This window comes from Catharus ustulatus, chromosome 1 (assembly GCF_009819885.2).
Source record: "Catharus ustulatus isolate bCatUst1 chromosome 1, bCatUst1.pri.v2, whole genome shotgun sequence".
In the NCBI taxonomy this organism is placed as follows: domain Eukaryota; kingdom Metazoa; phylum Chordata; class Aves; order Passeriformes; family Turdidae; genus Catharus; species Catharus ustulatus.
The window spans coordinates 17,860,212-17,886,370 of record NC_046221.1 but is presented as its reverse complement, the minus strand read 5'-3'; the positions used below and the strand labels follow the sequence as shown (position 1 = coordinate 17,886,370).

General features: G+C 42.1%; 1 protein-coding gene across 3 annotated transcripts in view; it reads left to right on the top strand.

Annotated features, from left to right (window-relative positions):
- KIAA1217 (KIAA1217 ortholog) overlaps window positions 1–26,159 on the top strand; it is a 234,233-nt gene that overhangs the window by 187,702 nt on the left and 20,372 nt on the right. The window contains exons 7-10 of one of the 3 annotated variants that reach the window (XM_042779128.1): window positions 4,712–4,816; window positions 5,235–5,284; window positions 12,565–12,725; window positions 20,054–20,229. In XM_042779128.1, the coding sequence (XP_042635062.1) occupies window positions 4,712–4,816; window positions 5,235–5,284; window positions 12,565–12,725; window positions 20,054–20,229 (492 nt within the window). Of the gene's footprint in view, window positions 1–4,711; window positions 4,817–5,234; window positions 5,285–12,564; window positions 12,726–20,053; window positions 20,230–26,159 lie in introns of those variants that run through there. The other 2 variants (XM_033054271.2, XM_042779127.1) reach the window with 2 other exon arrangements.

Here is a 26,159-nt window from a genome sequence, read left to right as displayed (position 1 = left end):
CTTTTCCTCCAAAAGCATTTTTGGGGTGTACTATGGTTCTCTTCTGCCTGAACACAACTTTCATCCTCTTCTTTTTATGCCATACTAGTGAGAAAAGAGGGTAGTTGGATTGAGCAAAAAATATGATCGTATCATTGGCTCACAGCTTGCTGTTCAAGACTGAAGTGTAATGACCATATGGAGATTGTTAGATATTGTTCCCCCCACAAAACCACTTTATTGTTTGATATGCTGAAGTATGGATGGACTCTGTGCATTAGGAAAAATGACCTTACTTTGTAAAGTCATGAACAGTGAGAGACCCCATCAGCAATGCATGGAGTATTTTATAAGGGGGCTTTACAAATACACTCTCTCAGACACATTCCACAGGGCCAAAACTGCGTATTCCTCTGTAAAAGGTGTTGAATGACCAGGCACAAAAATGAAGTCAAATGACCAATACAGGATGGAGGAAAGGTAAACTGTATTTTGTCTTCCTTCTGTTAGAGGAACTGTTTGCAGGGAGATGCAGGCTCTGGGATAAGAGTTGTCAAATAATGTAACAGCTGGTGTGCTTCAGAGCTTCCTTTTCCCCTCCAGCTTCAAGATGTAGAAGGTTTGAGTTTAATTTTCTCCTTAGAGGACTGAAATATTCACTTGTGTGAATCTTTCTGTGGGAAGAAAGCCGAATACAGAATAATTCTGCTGATCTTTGGTTCCCACCCTTCCAGGACACAAACTCATCTGTTTTGGGGGAATTTATTGTGATAAAGCCTAAGACACCTTCACTTGATTCTAGGAAAGCCATTGGGAAAGATGGCCTACTCTTGTTTCCTTTCTTTTCACAGTGAGATAAAAAAAAATGGTAATGAACTGTTTCTATCATAGTGTAATATAGACTGAAATTAGTATTTCTCTGTCTCTGACCCCCTTTTCATTGCTTCATTTGGAGCTCAACTATAAAATAGTTAAGCTGATTTTTTTTTCTCCAGGAAGATGTGCCAGTTAGTTCATGATGCAGATTTGGTGTTTGAGTACATCTGTGATGTGGTGCAAAGCCTGGGGTTGGACAGGAACATGAATGAGCAGTTACACAGACCAGTTTTATTCTGTGTGTGTATGAAGTATCTTCTCAGTGATGTGAATATTAAAGATGTCCCCAGGAGAGAGAAGTAACATGCAAGTAACACGTCATGCTTAAATAGCATTGCTGTGACAAGTGGATACCAATTCAGCAGTATGCTGTACCCCTTCTTGGAATTACTTCCAGTTAACTGCAGTAGAAGGAGTAACATGAAAGATCAGTGAAGCTGTAAGGAAGAAATCTGGTGATGAAATCTGACGTTTCAGTGCATGGGCCCCTAGAGAAGCAAGGCCTTGCTTTGGTTCTGCTGAATTTGGGGAGTAGGGTGCTAAGGCAGGGCCCCAGTTCCTGCACGTACCCAGGGCCAGAGCTGTGGGTCGGGCTGCTGGGGAGAAGAGGGCTGGCAAGTGGCCTGTCCCTGCCTTCTTGGCCAAGGTCTGTGAGAAGCCAAAGCCAAGTCTGTCAGAGTTCTGCTGGGTGTGCTTCTGACCTTGTCCCCTCCTTTCCTCCCCCACCGTGCTGCCACCTCTGACTCTCCCAGCATTCACATGAAAACAATGTGAAACAATGCCTTTCTGTGCTCAGGCTGAAAATAGTCATTTCTTTCCCAACTGCTGTAAAAGGGACCCTCCCTGCTCTTCCTGGGTGGTGGAGAGATGCAGCTTTATCTGGGAAATTAATCTGGGAGCAGAGACAGGTTGGCTTTTCTGGGGCTACCACCCTTCTGGTGGCCGCAAGCAGGGCCAGCACTTTGTTTTGTTCTGCCTGACCCTCTGTCCCAGTGCTCCACATTCCAGCCTGCCCTATGTCACTGGGGTGCCAGCCTGTCCTATGCCCTGGGTACCTTGGTCTTTCCCATACCGCTGGAGTGCCAACCTGTCCCATCCTGGCTACCTTGGTCTTTCCCGTGTCACTGGATGTACCCATGTCACTGGAGTGCCAGCCTGTCCCATCCAAGGAACACTGGCCAGCCCATCCGTGGGACTCGGGCCTGCCCTGTGCAGGCAGAGCTCCTGGGACAGTCTGTTCCCACCTCCCCTGTCCCCAGCAGTGAGCACAGCGAGGGGTAGCAAACACAATGCTGAGAACCAAAAATGCACAATTTTTGTCATGGTAGTGCTGAAAATGCATGGCATGCCTAATAGACACTGGCCTGGCACAGCCTGAGGAAAGCCTTCTTTTCTCCCTCCTGGAGCAGAAGCTGCTCCAGCCCTTCACAAGGAAGTTGGAGGCAAACGGGTCCACTGCAGATCCTGTCCGTGCTCCTCTGGGGTCTTGTGGTGACAGAACTGGGCCACCAGCCCTCCAGCCATGTCAGCTCAGGTTACAGCCACATCACCAGGCATCCACATCCCTTCCTGGCCATGCTGGAACGTGCTGCCTCCTACCACCTACAGTCCAACCACCTCCAAAAATCAGGTTGTTTTATTTAATGCCTAAAAGGCACCTCCTTTCAGACACCTGTTTTTGAAATGCTTGGTGCTAATGGCCATAACAAGTCTGGGTATTACAGTGAAATTATTACAGGAAAAATCTGCCTAGTTTCTAACAGAGTAACTCCAGAGCACATGTAGATTCTTCACATTCTTAATGCTTTTACCATATGAAAAATAATGTGTTCTGTGCAATTGATTCCAGTATTTCATTCGTTTTTCATCATCTCCTATCTTGGAACATCCCTCTCCCTCTTAACAACATACTTTCCTAGATTTCATGGCAAAGGACAAGATCAGGTCTGTGTTGCCATAATATCTTTTGAAGCAGAAAATTGTTTCCAGATTATCTAGTGTGGGATGAAAAAACATCATATTTATGGATTGGTAAAACAGATAGACTTCCAGATGAGTTTAGTTCCAGGAAGGTTTTGTGATGATTATCTGGGAAAAGAAAATGTTTTCATTATTAGGTGTCAAAAATGCTGCATTAAAGTTTGTTAGACTATATTTATCCCTAGGTTTTAGTAGTTGTTTTTGTTCCAAAGGTTACTGTAGCCTGCACCAGTTTCTTATTTTAAAACTTGTAATAGTGGAAATTCCATAACGTATTTCTTGGTTTGAAATGAATTAAGTCAGATTCACTAGTCTTCTCATCACCCTTCAAAATACCTTTCAACACAAAGACAGAAAAGTAAGATGCGTGCACTGCATTAAATCGCAGTAAGAACACGTCTGCTGGCTGGGGACTGGCTGAGCACTCTCTTCTTCCCTGCTTGTGTCTGTTAGCATCTCATTACTTGTTTTGCTGCTCTGTTTTCTCAGCCTCTGGGTGTCTCTGAGTCTCTCCTGGCTATGGTATCTGTGTGCTGTCCCAGGAAACCTCATTCATTCTCCTGAATGTGAACGAAATAATTAGCTGGATAATTTGTCTGGCTGGAAGCAGGGCTGGTTACTTGCCTTTTATCATGTCAGCTTGCTTTTGGCTGCTATTGGTACCTACATTTGAGTTTATATGTCTCTTACTGATTGATGGTATTGCTTTAGCCACCAAACAGCAACTGCAGCTGGGGTGGCTGGAGTTTGGCTGCTCCCATGTGCACAGAATGCTGCAGTGGTGATGGATGGGTCCTGCAGGACACTGAGTCTGTGTCTGAGTTTGTCTGTCCCATCTTCTCTCATCAGTTGCTGCTGCTGGTATTAACCACTTGCTTTTTGAGAAGTTTTCTTCCCAGTCATCTTCTAAAACCACAGCCTGCTGTTAGAGTTTCCTTCTGCATGTGATGCCTTTTCAGAGGGTCCCATACTGATGTGTGTCTATGTTGTGGTGTGTCATTGACATACTGGCACATGTAGGTGGGCACCTGTGTGAGAAAAAGGTTTGGAGCTGACTGAGGAAGTCTCCTGGTACCTGACTAATATATGCATTTATGCAAACAGATGAACACACAAATGTTAGCCTTTACATCCAAAAAAAAGTAATTGTTCTTGTTTAGTGACCTTTGGTTCCTATGGAAAACATTGATTATAATAATTGTAGTTCTACATCTCATTTCTTCTGCTTTTTGGGAACTTCTCGGGATATGTGCATGAAAGAAAATCTGTCTATTACAATGTTGCCATGCAGTCTGCATTTGGTGTCCTGTGCCTCTCTGTCACATTTCTGTCCTTTTCAAAGCAGACAGTTGTGATGTCAGGTGCAAAAGATTTGGGCTGGAAAGTAGTCAGCTTGGGCAGATTAAATGTTTCCCAGACAAAAATCCTGGGTCTGGGGAAAGTAAAAATAGTAACAAGAAGAAGTGTAAAGTCTTTAATCCTGAAACCTTAAGTACAGACAAAATGATTGGCCCAGTGCAGGTAAAAGAGAAAATGCATGTAATGCTGAAAAAGATTTTTTTACCTCGTTCCAAGACACATTAACAAATTGTTTTAGGTGCCTGTATTGTGAGATCATTAGAAGTTTATTACTTGGTTGTTTGTTTTGTTCTTTTTAACTAAGCAGATTTTTTTTCTAATTTGTCTGTTACCATGCAAAAGCTGTCCAAAGCAAGATGTGGTAAGCTGCTGCAATAAGGGATATGCAAACTGGTACCCAAGGGCCTTTGCACAAACTCTGTAGTGTCTTTCCAGTCCTGTGGTAATCGTTCACCTAGAAAAACAAGTCTGAAAGCAAATATATGTGGCTTTAACAAACGGTTCTCTTGTCTTACAGAGAGAGGATACAAGCCATGGAGAAACAGATTGCCAGTTTAACTGGTCTTGTTCAGTCTGCGCTTTTTAAAGGGCCAAATACAAGTAATAGCAAAGATTCTTCTAGGTAAAAACAGAATTCATCTGTAATGATTTTAGTAATCAATCAACAAAAATATATTTGAATGTAATAGTAAAAAAAATCCTGAATGCTCAATCATTTTTAAGTTTCTTTATCATCTCCATGAGAATGCTAGGCAGAGAGGAAGAATATGCCAAATGATAGATGGATATTAACTGCATTACTATGTGATAAAAAGAATTAATGTAGCTACATCTTATGCTTTCTGCTGCTTATACTCCATTTCTTGCTTAACTTGTACTAAAAGGTGATTTAAAAAAATTACTGATGAATGACAAATTACTGGTGATTTAAATTTAAAAAATATGTTTTAGAGAAGGCCATTAAATTTGTTGAATATAAACTTCACTACAATTTTAATAGCTAGTATACTAAAATTACAATTTTTCTTGTTTTTACTTAGTGAGAAGATGATGAAAATTGTGTCCAGCAAGAGCAGCGCTGACACTGCAGGTAAGATAATTAATTTTAATTTACAAATTACTCAGGTATATGAATAGCTCTAACATTACAAACATCCCAGCTTATGGAAATGTCAAATTTACTTAAGTTTCCATTGCTGTACTGTCAGAACCAAAGTTTAAGTGCAGGATAAGGGAGTCTCTCACATCTTTAAGAAAGGAATTTCTGACAGGTTGAGATGGTATTTGGAATGAATTTTCCACCTGTGCTGAATGGTTTAAATGAGATGCAGAGCCTCTGCATCTGGTGAATTTTCCAGTGACTCATCCTGTCTGTAGGGTGTGTGTGTGTGTGTATGTATATATATATGTATATGTATATATATATATGTCATTAGCCCTACGTTTGTCCAGATTGCTATAGAAGACTAAATATTTAATTCCTTTTCTTGTCACTGGAATTTTTCTAAGGTCTGTCTGTCACTAGGATACTTTGGATGTAATGACACCAAGAAATTCAGCAGTCAGCAAGACAGCACTTTCCCTAATTAGGCCACATTGATCTCCTACTAATTATTAGCTTGCACCTAAACTGTTCTGAGCAAGCACCAATTATGAAGCCAGTAAGAGCCCTCTTGTTTTAGCATTCCACCTGGAAAGCTGTTAAATGTTTAAGAGATTGAGTTAAACCTGTTGTGAAAGAAGATCTCCATGTGGTTGAAGCTCTTTGTGCATGGGCTGCTGCAGGGTATTCGTGTGCTTATTTGCCTCCTCTTCACCTTTGTCATGCACTGAATGCAAATACAGGCAGTTCCCTACTCCGGTGGTGCTGTTCCCACAGGGAGGTCTGTGCTCCAGCAGGTAGTAAACCACACACATTTATTAGCAAACCTATTATGCTCCTAACTAGCCTTCCTGTTGGAGCTGTTAGCTCACGTTCAAGATTCCTGTTTGTCTGGAATTGAACTATGTCCTCCTAATCGACAGAAACCAAAATAGTCCTGGAAATATCAACCACATAGAAGAGAAAAAGCGCTAAAGTCCTGATACTGAAGCTTTGCTCTCAAGCCACTCTCTGATGCTGTTCCAAATCTTCCCTTCCTGCTGGCCTCTGGATGGGGAGAGGAATGCTTAAAGCTTTGAAGAAACAAGTTGTAATTTTTCAGGTTCAGACAATATGATGAAAAGTCTGTCATTATTCAAAACAGCTGCAAATTGGTCTTAAGATTTTTCCCTATTGCAGAGTCATTATGGCATTTGTGACTATGCCATTTATTTATGGCATTTCCCACTTGCACAGGCCTCATATAAAGCACTTATGAAACCTTCACAACCAGCACATACAGTGCCTTGGTTCCTCTTTGCAGTGCATTGCAACCAATGACCTCTCTGCTTTCCCTGTGGTAGTACCAGTTCAGATGAGTCCTTGGTGGGAGGCACTGAGTTGGAGGACCTGATGTAAGTGAGCCCTGTTTTGAGTGGGAGTTTGGACCTCCAGAGGTCCCTTTAAACCTGAACTACTTAGTGATTTGTGTGTGCATGAGTAAATGTGCACTCACTTGAATGAGAAATGGAATAATACTCATTGGAAACAAACTTACATAAAGCAGAAGTGGGGATTCCCTGGGAAGTCATGCCCAGCCCAACAGAATAGCCTGGTTCATCTGACCAGCAGCCATTTCCTGGCACTGTTGTTCCCAAATATCCTCATTCACCACCTTATGGTATGACTGACTCATCCCTGAAATGGGAACGTGACATCTAGCAGCTGCATGTGCAAGCATGGTGGGGGACATGGAGGGTGGGGACTTAATTTACTGTCAAAGGCCAGGTCATCATGTGTCCCTGACTGACAGAGACATTGGCTTTGTCACATGGCCATGTGCCTATCCAGCATATGAGCAAGGACTCCAGCATTCAGCCTGTGCTATAGATGCCTTTCTCATCACCTGGGAGAAGGGGATAGGACAGTGGGAACAGCCATGCAGCCAGCAGTCTGCAAGGATCCCCAAGAGTGCTGTAAAGTGTAGCTGTAACTCTACCACCCGAATCCCTGTATCCCATCCTTCCAACACGACTCTGCCAGAAAATTAAATTGTAGCAGCTAAGGAAAACAAGGTGTGATGACCCTAGTATTCTACACTATTGTAACCCACAACAGCTATTACTGAAGACTGCTGTATAAAAGAATAGTCTTGTATAATGGAATATTTTCCTGCTTTTGTGGCTGGAATTGCTCAGGACATGGTCCAACAAGTCAATGCAGTTTGGCTTACTTGAAAATTAGGCAATCTGCCAGAATATACTACAGAATGTTTCTCCTTTTTGTAAATATGCTTGAGTTCAAACATGACAGCAGGAGCCAGACACACTTCTGCTGACCACTGTTTTGTTCTTCAATTCACCCCAATCTTTATTAAGTATAGCCATTTAGGCGGTGACTCTCTCACTTTACAATTCCATTTGACAACTGTGCACTGAAATACCAGTTTTAGCAATTTCAAAGACTATTTGAAAGAAAAAGTGGTATAAAATGTTGATTGAACAGTACTTTCTAGAGCTCTGATACGCAAAAATGTGAATTGCTTCCCATTCTAAAAAATAAAACATCTGTGCAAGATAATATTGCCTCATCAATGTTGAACTAACATTGTATTTTATAGTATGTGTTCCAATGATAGCAGACTTTTGTGCAAAAAATAAAGAACTACATCCCTTGGGATGGGAAAGCAAAAATTCGAAACCCTAGATAGCTCTATATAACTAGATTGTGAATACTCTGTTTGGTATGTCATATGAACCAAATTGTTGCATTTATCTTGCTTTTGCTTTGCCCGTCTCTACAAGCCAGTGGGTTCTTTAGCCCCAAGTATTAAGGACTCTGAGAAAACCCAGCTTTTTCACTGAGGAAGATGAGTCTGTAATGACAATGCTTATCTGCATTTCTTACCTTTTATTGCTTTAGGCTCAGTTCTTTCATGGGGGATGGGTTCAAAGAGCAGTAACCCTCCACAGACTGGCTATGTCTCTCCTGCTAATGTTAGGAGAAATCCCATGACTGAATCCTTTATAAAGCTCTTCAGTTCCTGAAACATGAATGGCATCAAGGAACTCTTCACTTAGAAACAACATGTGATTCTAAAACCAAACCATACTAGTATGAGCCACCATGAGGTTACTAACAAATACCCTGACAAGTACTTACATACTCTCTTTTCTGTCATATTTTTCCTCAAACTGGAGATTGATTGATACACTAAATCCTGGATTAATTTATCAAATTTGGATCAGTTGTTTCGTGGATTACCAAAAAAAAAAAAAAAACCAAAAACCAATAGTTTTTTGCTAGTTGCTGCCTTGTTAGAAGAAGAAAGAAGACATTTCAGTATTCCATGAGAAGGGGATCAGGGAGTACAATTTTCTGCACTTAACACCAATACAAAGCAAGAGGAAGATGGCAGCAGAGAGAAGTATTACAAATGTAGGGCTCAGATTTGATTCCTTATTGTGTCATCTGTGCTATCTGTATGCCCTTCTCACATGCATGACTCTTGCTGTGATGACCTGTGATTTAAATCATTGTCCGTATCTGCTTGCTTATTTCAGATTCAAAGACAGATCATGCTAATCTTAGAAGTCTGTCAGCATTTACAGACAAAATACAATCCTGAATTCATTTTGGATCAATGAGGTGAAGTTGCACGCTAATGTATATATAGAATATTTTATTATTTTGAAGGTGATTTAGTGCCATCTAGTAACTGTCACATATCCCCAAATAATGCTTGAAAATATTGTGTCTCTTTAATAAGAAGAGTAATTTGTGAAAAAAAAAACGTTACTGGGTGTCTTCTGATGGCATTTTGTCCTAATCTAATCTTAGCATTTTAGAAAAAAATAAATGAAATCTGGAAAACAGAAGGAGAGCATTGTCTTTGCAACCATAGCAAAGGTCAAGTGTCAGGGAGTAGAAGTCGTGTTCCTTATCCCTGAGCACACAGCAAACCTTTCCTCTCTCTGCACTTCAGTTCTCTTTGTACTCTAAATGGCAGCTTAGTTCATTAGCCTTTGTAAAAAATTAACTTTTTTTGTTTGTCCAGAGTATTAGGAAATTATGGTGGGAGGTTAAATTTCCCTTACCTAGCTCAAGAAGGGGTTTATTTAAAAACCCAAGAACCAGTGCTGTTTCTTTCCCTTCAGTCCATCTGGCCTCACATCTAATCGCAAAGCTACAGCCTGGGACCATTTCCAAAAGTGAGCTACACTCCCTAGATGAAGCAGCCCCTCATTCAGCTTCCCTTTTATTCTTTCTTGATGAAAATACGAATATCTGAGAAATCAGCTGCTGATCAGTATTGCTCACTCAGTGTCCTGTTTCACACCCCCTGGATCAGCAGTCCCCCTGCATGTTTCCCAGGCTCTGAGCACTCTCTGCTGCAGGGACGCTGTGGCAGCCAGGAACACCTCATGGTGAAAAGAGGTGGCTGAGGCAGCAGTGGAGGAGGAGAGCTGCTTTGTAGGGAGTTGGAGACATTTATTGCTTACAGAAGCAGATCACAGTACGTCTACACTAAAAGGAAAGCAGGCACCCCTTCCTGAGAAAATATGTGAATTGACTGGGGTCCAGCATGGGGGGAGGGACTGGTGGGGTCTGATTCATGCCTTGGCTGCCTCATCACAGGGTCAGGGGCTGAGGTTTTGGAGCTTTTGCTTGAGGCAAAGAACAGCAGAAAGGTAGGTGAGCTTTCAAAAATAGTCCAGATTTGTGGCTAGGGATCAGAACTCTTGGAGTCTTATCCACATTTTTCAGACTCTCTGGTGGTTTCTGTCTGTAAAGTTTATGAACTAAATACCATTCTTATTTTTTTTTTTTTGAAGGGCAAAAAATAGTGCATGTGGGAGGGAAATAGATGCTTGACTGTAGGAGAAACAGCAGTACATGTAGATAGATAAGTATTAGCATACATTAGACTGAAGCATGGAGTGGGTACATAATGGCAGTGAACAAGGACTGTTTATTTCCTGAGTGTTGCTTTCTGTTAAGGGGCTCTTTGAAAGTCAAGAGAGCATTGAATCATACTGGAGTAGAGCAAAGATGAGCAGCAGCTTGCTCAGCAGTGTAGTGATGAGTGCTGTTGTTGAAGCACCGAGCAGATCTAGCTGGACTTCGTAGGGGAGGTATGGCATTACAACAGCCTGCACCAAGCTAGAACAGATTTTTGTCTGAGCATGTCTCCAGAGGCCCATGGCATGGCACACTGTATGTAGCATGGATCCAGCCAGAGGGGCCTGTGCTTTATTGAGCAGAACTGCAAAGATAAAGTAATAAACATGATTCTTGAAAACCATTTTTTTAAAAATAAAAATAGACACGTGTAATTTCCATCTTTAAGAATGCTTCCCCCAGATGAACTTTGCAAAGGTTGTATTGAGATATCAACACCTGTTGGAAAAGCAGTAACAGTGTGTTGTTACGCTGAGCTGTACTCAGGCACATTTGGAGGAGTAGTTCAAAAGACTACAAGGGATGAGAGCATGGGGAGAGCACCTCCCACTTTGGGATTCATGTTCATTCCAGTCAGAAGATGTGTCATGCACTTTAGTGCACTGAAAATTTGCCTTCTGCAAGCATACACTGTTTTTTGTTTGATTTCATTAAACTTGATGTAATGTGTGCTTGTGGCAGCAAATGATGACCAGAATCCCTGTGTAAATCCATTGATGAGCTATTTTTTGTTTCCTCAGATTTTTTAATCATAGAGAAGGATGAAACTAAAGTAGGGAATGACCTAATCATAGAATAGAATCATGGAATTATTTAGGTTGGAAAAGACCTTCCAGATCATCCAGTCCAAGCATTAACCTAACACTGCCAAGTCCACCATCAAGCCAGGTCCCTAAGCACCACATCTACACATCTTTTAAATACCTTCAGGGATGGTGACTCAACCACTTCCCTGGGCAGCCTCTTCCAGTGCTTGATGACCCTTTTGGTGAAAAATTTTTCCTAACATTAAATCTCCATGGGTGTAACTCTAGGCCATTTCTTTTTGTTACCTGGGAGAAGAAACCAACTCCCACCTCCTTCCTTCCTTTGAGGCAGCTGTAGAGAGCAAGAAGGACCTTGAGACTCCTTTTTTCCAGACTGCATACCCCCAGTTCCCTCAGCTGTTACTCATCAGACTTGTGCTCCAGACCCTTCCCCAGTTTCGTTGCCCTTCTCTGGACATGCTCCAGTACCTCAATGTCTTTCTTGTAGTGAGGGGGTGTTAATGCCACATTTCAGGGAGCAGCAGCCATCTGTGCCATTTGAGATCAAGGAATAGGGTGGATTTGGCAGTGTGAGGGGAATAGTTTGCAGGACTTCATTAAAAAATGAAGTTTGTCATACTGACAGTCTGTCATTTTGGCTGCTGGGGGAGTGTGGGGAGGGAAGGGACACACTAGGAAAAAAATTAAGAATATGGGTGTGTAAGTGCAAATTGCAAGAAGGAGCTGACATTTCTATTAGCTGAGGAGCTGGAATTTGCTTGTTCTCTCTAAATAGAACTTCTTCCCAGGTACTTGGGACTGAAAAGAACAAGCTTGGCATTGTTGCTGTGTAGAAGAGCAGCATTCTTTAACAAAGTTAAAGTTTTGTGAGGACAAGGATCATTATTTTCTGAGTGTGGCTTGGCTCATTTCCTTGTGTTATTCTGTATTCCTTTCTGACAGACTAAAAGGGAGTGGGTGGATGCAACATGGCTGGAGAGCCTCTGCCCCACCATTTCCTTTCTCTGGTTCTACAAGGTTGCTGCTGGAGATACCTGCTAGAAATAATGCAATTGTCCTTTAAGCAGTGAAGCAAGATTCTCTGTAGAAATCTTTTCCCCATATTTGGCAGCTTGACTGTATCCCTCTCCTGTGATGATTAATCAACAAATATGCAGTTCAGGAGTCCTATGAATGAATTTTCATCAGCTTGGTCTCAGACATCTCCTGGGAGGACAGTCTTTAAGTTACTTTCAGAACCAATGTGATTTGTTGCTGTTTTGTGTAATCTGCAGTTATAACTTATTATCCAATCTCTACTACATGTGGTAGGAAGCAGTCCTGCAGTAACACAGTGCTCTGGTAGAACTGAGGTTCCAGCACAGATATGCTCTGATACTGTCCAGCTTCCCTCAAAATATATTGGATGAGGAGGTGCCACTCCCCTGTTAATACTGAGCATTGGCATCCATCGTTTGCTTTTCCCATCCGTGTGAAACAAGTGTGGATTCAGTGGCAGAGGAAAGATCATGTTTGCACCTTCTCTGCTGTGAGCTCAACCTGTTCTGCTGCTTATTGCAGGTACTGCCAATATATCTGGGGGGAAGAATGCACTGGGAGCTGTGGAGTCAGCTGTCATCCATCACCCTGCTGGAGCCCCAGCAATGCAAGTCAGCCTGCATGGCATGAAACGCAACGTGTCGGACCTGCGGCTGCAGCTGCACCAGATGAAGCAGCTACAGGTATGATTATCTGGATAATGCTGGGAAAAAGGTGGGTTATCAGCAAGTACAGTAATTTCACGAATAAAAGCCACACCAATTTGACCAAAAGTTTGGTGGAAACCCGGAAGTGCGGCTAATATTCAAGGGCGGCTAATACATGAACAATATTCTAAAAGCTGCCAACACGGAAGTGAGAGCCCGCGGCAGCCCCAAGCCAAGCTGGAGCCCGGCCGGCCCCGGCTGAGGTGGGAAAGCCTGGCAGAGGCGGGGCCAGCAGTGTAGGGGGCGGGCGGCAGAGCCTGGGCCAGCAGGGCGGGGCAGGGGGGCGGCAGAGCCCGGGCCAGCAAGGCGGGGGAGCCCGGGAGAACTGGGGCTAGCAGTGCAGGGGAGCATGGCAGAAGCAGGAAGGCCGGCGGGTGGGACTGCCTGGCAGCGGGGGAAGCCCAGCAGAATCGGGGCCAGCAGCGTGGGGGAGCCCGGCGGTGCGGGGGCCTGCAGTGCCGGCCAGGGCGAGCAAACGCGGCGGCGGTGCAGACGGGAGGGGGCGGCCGGCGAGCCTAGCGGCGGCCGCCCTGCCGGCAGAGCCTGGCAGCAGTGGCAGCCCTGCCGGCCTGGCGAGCAAACGCGGCGCGGGGCGGCCGGCGTGCCTGGCAGCGGCGGCGGCGGCTGGCCCGCCAACAGGGCGAGTAAACGCAGCAGCGGGGCGGCCGGCGTGCCTGCCAGCGGTGGCGGCGGCAGCCCTCCGGCCGGGCGAGCAAACGCGGCAGCGAGGCGTTGCTGACGGGAGAGGGGGGCCAGTGAGCCCGGCGGCAGCTGCAGCACCACCCGGCCGGCCCCGTCGGCAACCATGAGCGGGCCGAGCCTTCCTGGCCCCGCCCCGAGCCAGTAAACCCCGCTATGCCGCGATCCTGTTACTAATTGGCCAATTTGTGAAAGCTGCGCACGGATTCTCGCTACGAATGAAAGTGCGGCTAATATTCGGGGTGCGGCTTATCTATTGACAAAGACAGCAACATTGTCGAGGCACCGGAAGTGCGGCTTATACTCCGTGCGGCTTGTATTCGTGAAACTACTGTACCTTTTTCCCTCCTTCCCTCTCATTTTGTCTCTTTTAGCTTTTGTACAAGTGGGTCTCAGTAGCAGAGTTCTAGCAAAGGGCAATCCCAAGAGCTACAGACACAAAAGTTTGCATAGTCCTCAAGGTGAGACAATTAGCTGACTTAAACTACTGTTGCTCAGGTATTGAGGAAAAAAAATTTAGCTTTGTTGGATGACTCTGTACATCAAAGCACTATTTATATTACAGTAATATCAAGTCTGTGATTACAGTTTGGACCCTGCTATGCTATGTGTTGTATAAACATGTCAGAAGAACCTTGTTCCTGCTCCATACTGTTTACAGCTGAGACAGATTTTAAGTCCCTGAATAAACAACTTTGATGTCAGGAAACCCAAATGTAGCTGAGGATCAGTAGATATGCATTAAGCCAGAATTTGAGTCCTGTATTTACAGAATCCAGAAAAATAGCCTGCTTGAACAATAGGAAAATAAAAAAAAGGTATTTTAAATGTTTCTGCAAAGGTTTGCTGTGCTCTCCTTACATTCAGGTTTTAACAATACCTTCCTAATACATGCCAACACCTCAAAACCTGCAAGAAGGAATACAACCAATGAAGAGTTAACAAAAATAGTATGTTGGCACATACAGTCATGCTGCTCATCTCAGACACTGTGAAAATAAGCATATGCAGCTGCACAGGTCTTCAGCCCTTTACTTAATTGGAAACTGAAGTGCACTGTGTATTGTCTCAGAAGATGGAAAAGAAAGCAGAGCACTTTCTTGTAAGACAAAATACTCTGCCAGTCCTCCTAACCCAGAAAGTGACATCACATGTTAGCTGTCTCAGAGCTGCAGCTATAACAGGGTGATGGTGCTATGTCAATCACATTTGATTTGCTGATAAATTTTAGAACAAAATAATGATAATACAATCAGAATTCAGAGCATGTTTTACCTTCACCTCCTTATCTAAAGGAAATTAAATTATGAACCAGTCATAGAGCAAAGGAGCAGAAGGGTGAGGCAAACATCAGTATAGGAAAATGTGTCCAGCTGAAGGTCCTGTGACAACATGCTCCGTTTTCTGGGAATGCAGAGATGGCAGAAGATGTTTGGAGCAAAGAGCTGGGTCAGGTGACTTCTGCCTGTGATACAGCCATGTATTTAAATTTTCAGTTCAGGTTGAGTAGGCTCCAATAGCAAATGTCCTTTTCAAAAGCTATTCTCAGCAGTGCTGCCTACGTGCCAGCCATCGTGTTCCCCATCTAATTTGAAGACATTGGCATGGGATCTCTGCCCTGGCACATGATGTATGAGTGCATATTCTTCCACATTTGTGCTGCAAACCACTGCAGCCCCTCTGTCCTCCACACCATGTGCCAGATGCAGCTCTTGGCCAATGCCTTTGGTCTGGCCCCCAGCTGTGCTCAGCACGTGGCCTTGGAAAGCAGCTGGAGGCTGCAGTGCTGCTTGGAGGCAGGGAGTTCATCCTTCTCACTGGGCTGCCCACCAAGGAGGTGGCATTTCCCCAGCTGAGCTTCATCTCCATGGCCCTGCCCAGGGCAGAAGCCATGCTCTAGATCAGAGATAAAATTGCGGCACACAGGAGTGAAGAAAATTCTACCATCTGCACAAATCAATGCTGCCAAGGAGGTCTTGAGAAGGGAAAAAGGACATATCCCCAAAGTGCTCATTACCTCTGGCTGGCTTCCTTTAATTCAAAAATTATAGCAAATTTGGTGCATTGAGCTAGTAAGGATTTGAGAAATTTTGATAGTCAGTTGGAAGAACTTGTAGCTCAAGGGAAACTTTGGCATGTTACACCTAAATTCCATTCATGAGAGTTTCTGTCATGGCATTCCTGAATTATGTTGAAAAACAGCTTAGCTCACAGTTTGTAGGGCAGCAAGTGAAACAGGCAGTGTTTTAAACTGATGAGTGTTGCAATATCACATTTTAAATGAAATATTTTCTGCTGTGTTTTTTTCAAAAATAATTATAAGTAAAAGAGAAAAACTATTTTTCTGTTTTCCCAGATTGTTTTCATTTTATGTTTAACAGTGCTTCCTATTTTTCAATTTCACTGTTTCTCCTGCGCTGGCAGTCAGTTTGTTCCTGTTTTTGTGAATTTTTCATACAGTGACAGACTAGAAGAAACACTTCAACAAAATGAAAAAGATGATTGCACAGGCACAAAGTTTTGCAGGATGACTAAGAAACGGGAAAAGGACATAAAACTATGTTTAATAATGTCTATTGTTTAATTTTCAATTGATGTTACCACCGTAAGGTCATATTAATTTTCTTAATAGAATCAGAGAAATTCATGATTGTAAAGACCCATTCCTTCATGTATCCTTTGTTCTGGCAAAATCTTCATTTTAAACCATATCCAGCAGCAATGGATCCAGATGTATTGATTCTCACACCAGATAAACATGTGTTATGAGATGCCACCAAAATGTTAAGACTCAGTCTGTGGTTGGATTTTGAGCAGAGATTATTAGCATACAGACATTTACCTCATGGCTGTTACTGGGGGCTGTATACACTTCTTGCTACTAGACTTGCCTGTTCTAAGTGCTCTGGTTTTCAGAAGCATTCAAGACAGACTGGTTTCATGGTGCTGTGGAGTTTTCCTCAATGCCAGGGATAGCCTGTAACCCAGCCTTTGTCATGGGTGGATTTGTTACTGATAAGAATTGAGCTCATTATGACTTTAGTGGGGTTGTTCTGTGCTCCCAGAGAACTCTTAGTATCAGGTTTGAACCAACCCTTAGAGTACATGGTATATATCATTAGCTTATATGTACATTGGATGTTTTTGTCTACTTTTCTTTAATTGAACTAATTTAAAGGGAACATGGTTAGATATGATTAATGTTCCCCATTAGGAACATGAATGCATGCATGCTCTTCCTTCACTCAGTGCACTGTTTGAGTGCTGCAGAAAGGGCAGAAAATGTAATAACAACACTGTCATAAATGGTATATGATACTCAGTCTCACAAGTGTAACTTTGAATTAGAAATTCAAATGTATTTTGAGCTGCATTATAGAACTGGAGACGCTACCTTTAATCAATGTATGGTAGCAAACTTCAGGAACTAGATATTTAGATTCTACAGAGGTCCTGAGCTGGAGGCTGCACTGTAGTTCATGGGAAGGTGGGTGGCCCAGAACCCTCCCCCAGAAGGGCCTGGGAGGCTCTCCCTGGACAGCTCATGCTTGTCTCCTAATGAGGAGCAGGGTTATGAACTAATACTTGGTTTTCTAGGTACCTGTCTCAGAGATAATACTTGGTTCAAAGTGAACTGAACTAGTTATCAGGTTATTCTTGAAGTGAGTGCCAGAGGCAGAGCTGGGGTACTTGTGTGAGAGCAGTGACAAATAATGGCTGGAGCACTAGATGAGGAAGAGGGACAAGGAAGGTATCTGGAGAGATTGGCGAGGCTGGAAATGAAAGCCAAGGCTAAAGAATTTATGAGAGGATGCTAGAATTCTAAAAAAGCATGTTAAATTTGTTTCTGTTGGGTTGCTGCTTGCAGTTGTAAGTTAAGGTAACTAATTAGCAAGAAATTGCCATTTGGTGATGACAGCAAAGCCTGCATGGCATTTCTTTACTTTTGGGCACTTTCCTTTAGAACTTCAGCACTGTTTTAAGAAAGACTCTTCAAGTATGAATGTCTAAGATTTCAAGCAAACTTATAGTACAAAATGTTCTATCATGTGGAACCAGAATAACTATGGCAGATCCATAAAACATATTTTACTTGAGATAGTGGAGTAACTAGCAGAGGTGGTCAGAGGGGCAAGTGAGGTGTGCACTTATCTAGGGAGCCTCACATCTGATACTGCTGGCAAAAGAAAGGTAAGAATCAAGTTCAGTTCCAGAACGTGGAGGTAAATGTGATGGCCAGAGACTGCCTTCTCCTTCTCAGCCACGGCTCCCCCCTGTGCTCCTGCTCTCCCTGCCTCATGCTGTCCTTTGGCTGCTGACTGACACCATTGCTCCCCTCCCACAGTTCCTTCTTTTGTCTGTCTGTACCCATATGTACTGCTCCCTTCTCATCTTCTGTCCCTGTTCCCCAAACATGAACAAACCCAGGTTTTCTGTAACTAGCCAATTATTGCTAGAATAATTGAATTTTCATAGAAATAGCAAAAACATTTCTTTGATACCAGGATGAGTCATGTCCCAGACTTAAAGAGCTCGCTCCAAACACTGAGGTTTGGGAATCTTCAACATACAAGATTTTTTGAAATCTTGCTGTGTTACATTTTTATTCCCTAGCCTCATTATCAGAAATAGATGAAGTTTTCTGACTAAAATTTCCTGGTATTGTTCAAGCAGTTCATAAATGGAAGTGACAAACACCTTAGCTGTACACATCACCACAATAAATATAGATCCTCTGCATACCCCCATAAAAGGAAAAAACATGTGCTCACAACTCACAACACTCTCACACATACTCAGTTTTGCTATTAGTGGAAGTCCCTGTTAGCAGCTGAGGAACATCAAGGACTTAAATTCTGGACACCTGAGACTTAAGTCTAACTCTGTTACTGACCTTCTCACTGACCTCAGATCAGTTGTTTCACAGATCCTAACTCACTTCCATGTGTCAAATTTCCCCAGTTTTTAAAGAGCTGTGAATAAATTGTATGACTTTACTGAAGTGTTACATGCTCATTCACTCATTTATTCATTGATTCAGGTTTTCCTACTCAAAAATATGACATGATGAAAGAGATGTGTATCTCAGGTAGTAAGGTGTATATCTCTTGCAGTAAGAGATTTTAATTTATCAAATCCAAACGTTAGTCCCATAATGGGGAAAATACACATACAAAATGCAAAGTCTTCAAAATAATCCAGATATTATTTATGTATTTCTGTGCTGTTGAAATGTTTTTCAGCTTCATTTTTTCACTAATTGCTATCACTTTCCTTGAGCTGAGTTTTGAGCAAACTCCTCCTGCTTGTCACAGCTGAGATTTCACACACACACCCCCCTGCAGTGAGGTGCTACCCTCCCTCTCATCAGTTATGCAGATGGAGAAGTGAGTAAGAGAGTCAGGCACAGGGACTGAAGAGTCATGAATGAGGAACTGAGTTTGTTTCTCTCATGCCCAAATTGGTTAGAAATAATTGTCTCAGCAAAGGCACTTGTTTTTTTCTTATTCTCATGAGTTTTCTTAAATAGATTTTAAAGAAGGCTTACTACATTATACTATGTTGTAGGTATCCCATTTTTGTGATTCTCCCTATTAGGTCATGGGTTTATTTTGTGTTTTAAATGTGATTTGGTTGTTGCTTAGAAGGTGTTTAGAAGACAGCTGACAGTTCAAGTACTAGTTTTAAAATGGAAATTTTGTCCTCAGTTAACACAGGTGTGTTTTAAAATCTTATCGTATGAAATGTCTCCTGGGCTAACAGAGTTGTGTTCGTGTTGCCTGTATCCTAAAACTGTGACTAGGTGGAGTCCTGCTTATCACTTTGAATCTTGTGATTTATGTAACAGACCTAAACAGGTTTAGTTTCTGTGAGCATGGCTCATAGCTGCTCCAGGGCTACCCACAGAAAGTACAGCCTTGTTTGCCTTCTTGTGTTTTGCTCTGTGAGCTTACTATCAGCAAGACAACTAGTGCTGGAGCTACTTAACATCAGGCTAAGACAAGAAAGAAGGTGTGACTTGCAGTTTTCAGAAAATTATCGTATAAAGGGGGGTGTTTTCTGGTGGTAAAGGAGGTTTTATGTGTTGCAGATGAGCTGTGTGTCTGTACCAAATTACACCACATTACAGTCCTTCCTCTGCCACTTGAGAAACTGAAAATCTCTGCTCTGAAAACAGCAGTGCATTCCAGCCATGACATTAATGTGTGGGATTATCCACTAGGCATGTATGGGCAGTGAGATGCAGAAGCTTGTGAGGTTCATGGGAAGTGGAAGTCAAGCATCCAGCATTCTCATGAGGCATAATTAATTCTTGATTCATGTTGAACCAAGCAGAATAAAGAGGCCACAAGCCTTGCAGAAGTTATGAATTGAAGGTCATATACTGATCCCAATATCTTTTGTTTATCAGTTTGAAACTGGAAGTTATATATATACATGGAATAATGTTTATAGGTACAGCTAAAGAGGGAAAGAAGGTGGTAAAAACACTCACTCAATGTAGGGTAGTGTTTATCCCAACCTTCTGAGCTCTGCAATGTATTCTGTTGCCAGGGATGTCAGTCAAGCAGGAAAAATTGAAGTTGATTTCTTTTGTGCAACAGCTGCAGAACCAGGAGATGCTGAGGGCAATGGTGAAGAAAGCAGAGCTAGAAATCAATGGCAAAGTGATTGAAACAGTGAAGAGGCTTGAAGATCCTGTGCAGCGACAGCGCAACCTGGTGGAACAAGAAAGGCAGAAATACCTCAACGAGGAAGAAAAGATTGTAAAGAAGTTATGGTGGGTTGAGGAACCTCTTCAAATTTATTGCTTTTGCCTTTTTCTTCTCTAAAGTAGAAACTTCTACCACTGTTTTCAGGTAAACTGTATTTGTATATACTGTTTTAGCTATGTTTCCTTGCTGTGTATCACATTGGCTGTAAAACCATGTCTGTTGTTCAGATCACTGGTCCTGACTGGGAGTCCTTCTCTGCACAGCCCACTGGGTAAATCCCAGCAGCACCAAGAGTTTCAACCTCTTCAGAAGTCCCCTGTAAAGGGACAGGTGACTGTAAGGACAGTGCCCACCCCTGTATCCTGAAAGCCTCCCTCTGCCCCAGTTCTCCCCTTGAGCCTTATGTATTATGTTTAGGGAAGGAGGGAGGAATTTCATCAAGGACAAGGGGATTCAAAGGAGGGTGGTGAGTTTGGCTTGAAGTACAAAAATCAGATTTCAATAGTAGGTGCTTTGGATACTGCATGGGAGAGGTAGGGGAAGCTCAAATAAAGGATTGAAATTTAATTACAGTCAGCAATGCCAGCCCTTGTCTAAAATTGTCTGCTTAACTGTATGCCTTGTTTTGTTGTTATGTAAAGGCCCTTTGGAAGATTCTGGGTTTTTTCCCCCCAAACTTTGGTGCACCAAGATTGGTGGGATTGAGTTGTTTGGTTTAGTTCAGTCAGCAGGAGGCAAGATAAAGCTGAAATTAATAAATGGCTTAACTAACTCTAGCACTCACATTTGTAAGATGTTGTATAATTAATTATTTGTCATTGCTGAATTTATCTCACACCTGAAGAATTGCTCCATAATAGTGAAAAAAATTCTAGTCAGCTTGTCATTGGAAATTATGACTGAAGAGCCATAGAGAACAGTTTCTGACAGCTGAAGAGAGTAAATCCTTCCTGTTGATCAATTAGTTGTTAGATACTTTTTTTAATAAAAAGGTGCATCTATAAAGAGGAGGTTGGATGTTACTGAAGGAGAGTCCTGTGAAGAAAGGTTGAATGTGCAGTCATGGCCCATGCTAGTGTAATTAATCCTCTCAGCTGGTTTGTAGCCTTAAGTAGTGACCTTCCTGTTCCTCATTTCACTCCTGTGTACCTTGTTGCCAAGTTCCTAGATTGTCTGTTCTCCATGGAAAGAACAATTTGTTTGATGGCTGTTTATGGCATTGGCTCATAAAATGGGACCAGAGTGAGCTAAAGTGCCAATGGCATTTGCTGTTACAGCTATTCATTAAGGATATCACTTGGATTGCAATATGGTTCTGTTTTACCAGGTTTGGGAATTTTTCCTGTTCCCATAGTTTCTGCTATTTCTGTGCTACTTCATTTGTTAAAGTTACAGGAGAATGTCTTATTCAAATGTTACTTCACCTCTTTTAGAGACAGGCTAGAAACAAACATTTCCATCAGTTGTGTACAGTGAGATTCCTTTGTTATGTGTTTGCTCATTTGCAGGGTCAGAGCCCAAAAGTAAAGCACATCTGACAACAATAATTTCAGCAGCTGATGGCTGTTAATAATAAGAGTATTCAGCACAAAATTACACATCAAATGGCACTGACAATATTGAGAAAAGGTTAATATTCTCTATAGGCATTTACAGCTAAACTGATCCCACTGCAGACATACAAACAAAATTTGCCATTTTTTAGGATTTCAGCTGTCACCTTCTTGATCTTTCCTAAATCATAGGTCTAAATCAGTTGACTTGGTTCTTGTGAGACACTGGAGCTTAAGGATTACTGCAATACTCACAGATGTGTATTTACTACTCTTAGGTGGTAAAGCTTAGCTTAAAAAGTTCTCCCTTCTGCAGCTGACGATTATTGCTTGAGCAGGGAGGTTGGACCAGATGACCCATTGTGTGGTGCTTTCCAGCCTTAGCCATTCTGTGATTCTGTGAAATAAGGACATAAACCTATTGGCAGTTTCATGTTGAAAACAACAGAAATGTTGGTGTACATTTCAAAGTGAGGATTCTGTTGAGCAGAAAGCTTGCTCAACAGATTCATAGTGGTGCCTACAAAAGTGTGCCCATGTGTGTCACAACTGTAGCAGCAGTACAGTTCAGAGGACATCTAATGAAATCTGGTAAACATAGTGCTCATCTACACTTGTAACAGTGAAATACACTCAGAATTAATTGTGTAGGGTTTTTTCTATCTAGCCTTTTGACTCAACATTAGACATGTTATATATATATATATAACATATATATATGTATAGTACTTGTAGATACTAGATTTAAGATTTACCTGACCAAGGACAAATTACAATGCTATGATACATCGACTAATGAAGTATTTATGTCATAACAAGCATGTTAGACATGTGACCACTCTATATTGTAGATTTTAAGCATTTTGATAGAAGGATTTTAAAAGCACAGTATTTAAATTATAGCCATATCCAGTCTGTTCAATTGGATACAATCTGTAGTAAGCCACAATTTATACTTTGTTAGGAAAAGTATCAGATTTTTAAATTAATAATAACCATCCTCATTGGAAACAAAACCTCACTTCTGGGAGAGCTACTAGTAGCAGATATTTGGGAAAGTGTATTAGAAGAATCTCTTTAGTTTGTTTTTGAATCTTTCATCTGTCAGTCAATCGCCAGACTCTTGAATAATGCACAGCAGAATATTCACCCTTGCCATGGTAGTCATTATTTATAGACACTCCCCCACTCCCTTCCCACTCCCTTTTCCCCCACTCATGCCTTTTCCAGCCTGAGAAGTCTTAGTCTGCTTAGTTAACCTTCTCCTAGAAGCCTTTCTTTACATTTCATCATTCTGTTGCCTTTCTCTTTGCCCTGACTCTGGTGTACAAGTGTGAGGTGGGGATGGGGAGACAGGAGAGCCCTGCAGCAGCTTGGTTGGATGCAGGCACACCGTGACCCTGGGCATGGTGTGATCTCCTGTCCTCATGTTCCACAGGAGCTCCACGTTAAATATCCAACATCTCACTCACAATCAGTTCTAAGTTCCTCACTTTAGGGTTTTAGGAGGTTATTGGTATTTAGGTGGAGTTGATTTTGGTTTTATTTCTCCTCTTCTCATGAGCACACTTTGCATTTTTTAGGAGTTTATTTAATCATTGGTGCTTTCCTGGTCAGTTAGTATCAGATGGTCCATCATGCAGTCCTCTGCAGCCACCTTTCATTTGCATTTCCCTGAATAATATAATAGCCTTTTGAGATTTTTTTTCCTTTTTTTTTTTTTTTGTTTTTATTATATTATTCTTCCTCCTTTCTAAATTATTTATAGTATGTTGAAGAGTACCAGCCCTAGCATTGATCCCTGTGGAACTCACCAGCTAAGTACATTCATTGAGTCAGCTGTTCACTGATCCCTTATCCTTACTTCAGTGCTTTATCCATGAAAGAATTTCCTCTTGTCCCATGGCAGCTTTGCATTCTTGAAAGATTTTCCTCAAACACCTTGCTGAAAGCCTTTTGAGCTATACTTTGTTCCCAAGCTTCTGTTATTTGTGGATTTGTGAGGCTTACCTTCATTTTACACAAACCATGTTAATTTCTACCTAACACAGCAAATTTATCCGTTGTTCATTGATTCTTTATTGTTTATTCTTTATTTTGATACCTATCCAGTCTAAGTATCAGTCTCACCAGAGTACAGTTCCCGGGATATCTCCATGCAATTAAAAAAAATTTCTTTGTATCATTTATTACTCTTTCTACTAATGTAGTGCCAAAGCAATTTTAATCAAGAAGTTCGATTCTTAGCATTAATAGTTCAACTGTTTCAACCTCGAGTTACTATAGAACTCCGGGGCAAATCTGATCTGGGTAATTTGTTACCATTAATTTTGTCAGTTTGTTTTGTAACCTGTTCTACTGATACTGCAGTCTGAGGCAGATCCTCTGAGGCTTTTTTTGCCTGAAGAAAGACCTGAGCACAAGAGTTGCCTTGGCTTCCCCATGTAGAATATAGATACAGAAAAATTGTTTATCTTCTATTAGCCTTCTGCAACTGTATTAATGTGCATGTCCTGCTAATTTGCTCAGGCCAATCTATAAAGCCAAGTGTATTCCCCAGTGAGAGAAAAATTCTAGAGACCACTGCATCTGTTTCAGTCTTTGGGTCCTAAGGGATGAAGTTTCTTTTCCCTTGCAGTTAGCAACATGAAGCAGTATAATGTGGTATCCCCTGGATAATTTCAGGATCAGATGTCTTGTTTGACAGTATATGGAATCAAAGGGGGTTGTGATGACCCTTCCATTTCTGCTCAAGGAACAAAGAGGAAAGTGGGCCACTGTCAACCACCTTCTTTTATCCCTACATTTCAAACAAGCATAAAGCTACCTTAACATTGTTATATTGTTCTGTGTTCTCCTTTCTCTTCTTTCTACACATGAAGAAATTTAAGCATCTTTCTTTATCTTTTTGTTGCCAAGTATCTGAGAAACTGCTTTTCTAGGGCTGATCTACAAAAGAAGGGAGGGGTACCCCGTGATTCCCAAAGCTGCACTGTCCAGCCTCAGTGCCAATAGCAGGGCATGGAGCCTAGGGAGGGGGCTCGACTGCAGAGCACTGTCCTGTAGAGTAGGAGCTTTTGCATCATAGTGAGTGACAGGACAGATTCTTTCTCCAGCTCCTTACTAAAGTGCTGTGCCCTTTATTGCAAAGGCAGACAGAGGCACAGATTTTAGCAGCCTCTTTGGCTGGAAAAACACCCTTAGAACTGTTCCCTTGCTGCCATCGTGTGGTCCAATGGATTGTTTCCTGCAAGTCTGCTTGTGCTAGTGGGAACTGGGACTCCCCCAGCTTTCTGAAGGCAGTCTTAAAGTGAGAATAGGATCATTTACCTCCACTTGCTTGTGATCTGTTCAGACACAACTTATGATTCTCAATTCAAAATAACTTTTTAGTTTCTGAAGTTCTGAGTTTTGGATTGAAATGAACTCTTTGCTCTGTGTGCTTAATGTTCAGATGCTGATCCTCTTTCTGGTTCTCTGTGTATAAAAATTACGGTTGTGTTGCCATGGATTGTTCTGTGGGACTGTGCTTACAATTTAAACTGACCTACATGTACAGTGGTGCTGTAAGGACTTTTATCCCATTACTGGCCACCTACTTTTCTTCCCCATGTCACTGAGATGGGTCTGGGAAATGGCTGGCTTTGCATGGCAGAGGAAGGGAAATATGTGGAAATGCAAGACTTGCAGATGGTGCAGAGGGCAGGCTTCTCCCACCCCTTACCTGGCAATCCTCTTGTGCCTTGATTATCTTACAGCAGTTGTAAAACTGATCCCTGAGGAATGCAAGAAATTATGCCCAAGGTTAGGTTCAAATGGGTAGTTGATTTGTCATTTCAGAGTTTCCATTGCATTTTTTCTCTCTGCAATTAAACTGCTTCCTAGAATATTCAAGTGAGTAAATCTGGTGTTTTAATAGAAGGGAATTTCTCCTAGATATTCAAGAGATGATCTTTTTAAGGTGTTTGCATGGGTGTTTGTGTAGTTGCCCATACAGCATATCAGGGTTGGGGCTTTTTTGAGAAAATTCTATGTATCTGTGGAAAACTCAAGCTAAAGCAATGTTGTCTCAAGCTCAAATGGAAAGAAGTGGCTCCTCTCCAAACATAAACAGAGTTTATCTGTCTGGAGTATTGCAGAATTTTATGTGAAGTATGGAAAGACTGGAAAAAATGTTGGGAAAGATGAGAAGGAAACACCAGATGGAGCTGGAGTAAGCACAGAATGGCAGTGGTTGGAAAAAATATCCAAAGCAATTCACTCTTAAATCCAAGTGCTGAGCAAGAGCTGCACACAATGCACACTTGCTGTTTCAGTCTGGCTATTCATAAAACAGGATCCTGTGTCCTGTCTAGCAGTACCTGGCAGATAAAAAAGATTGCATCAAGAGGCCTTTGGTGCCAGTTTTTGGGTTGTTTCTTAACTGTTGGGCAATCCTCTGC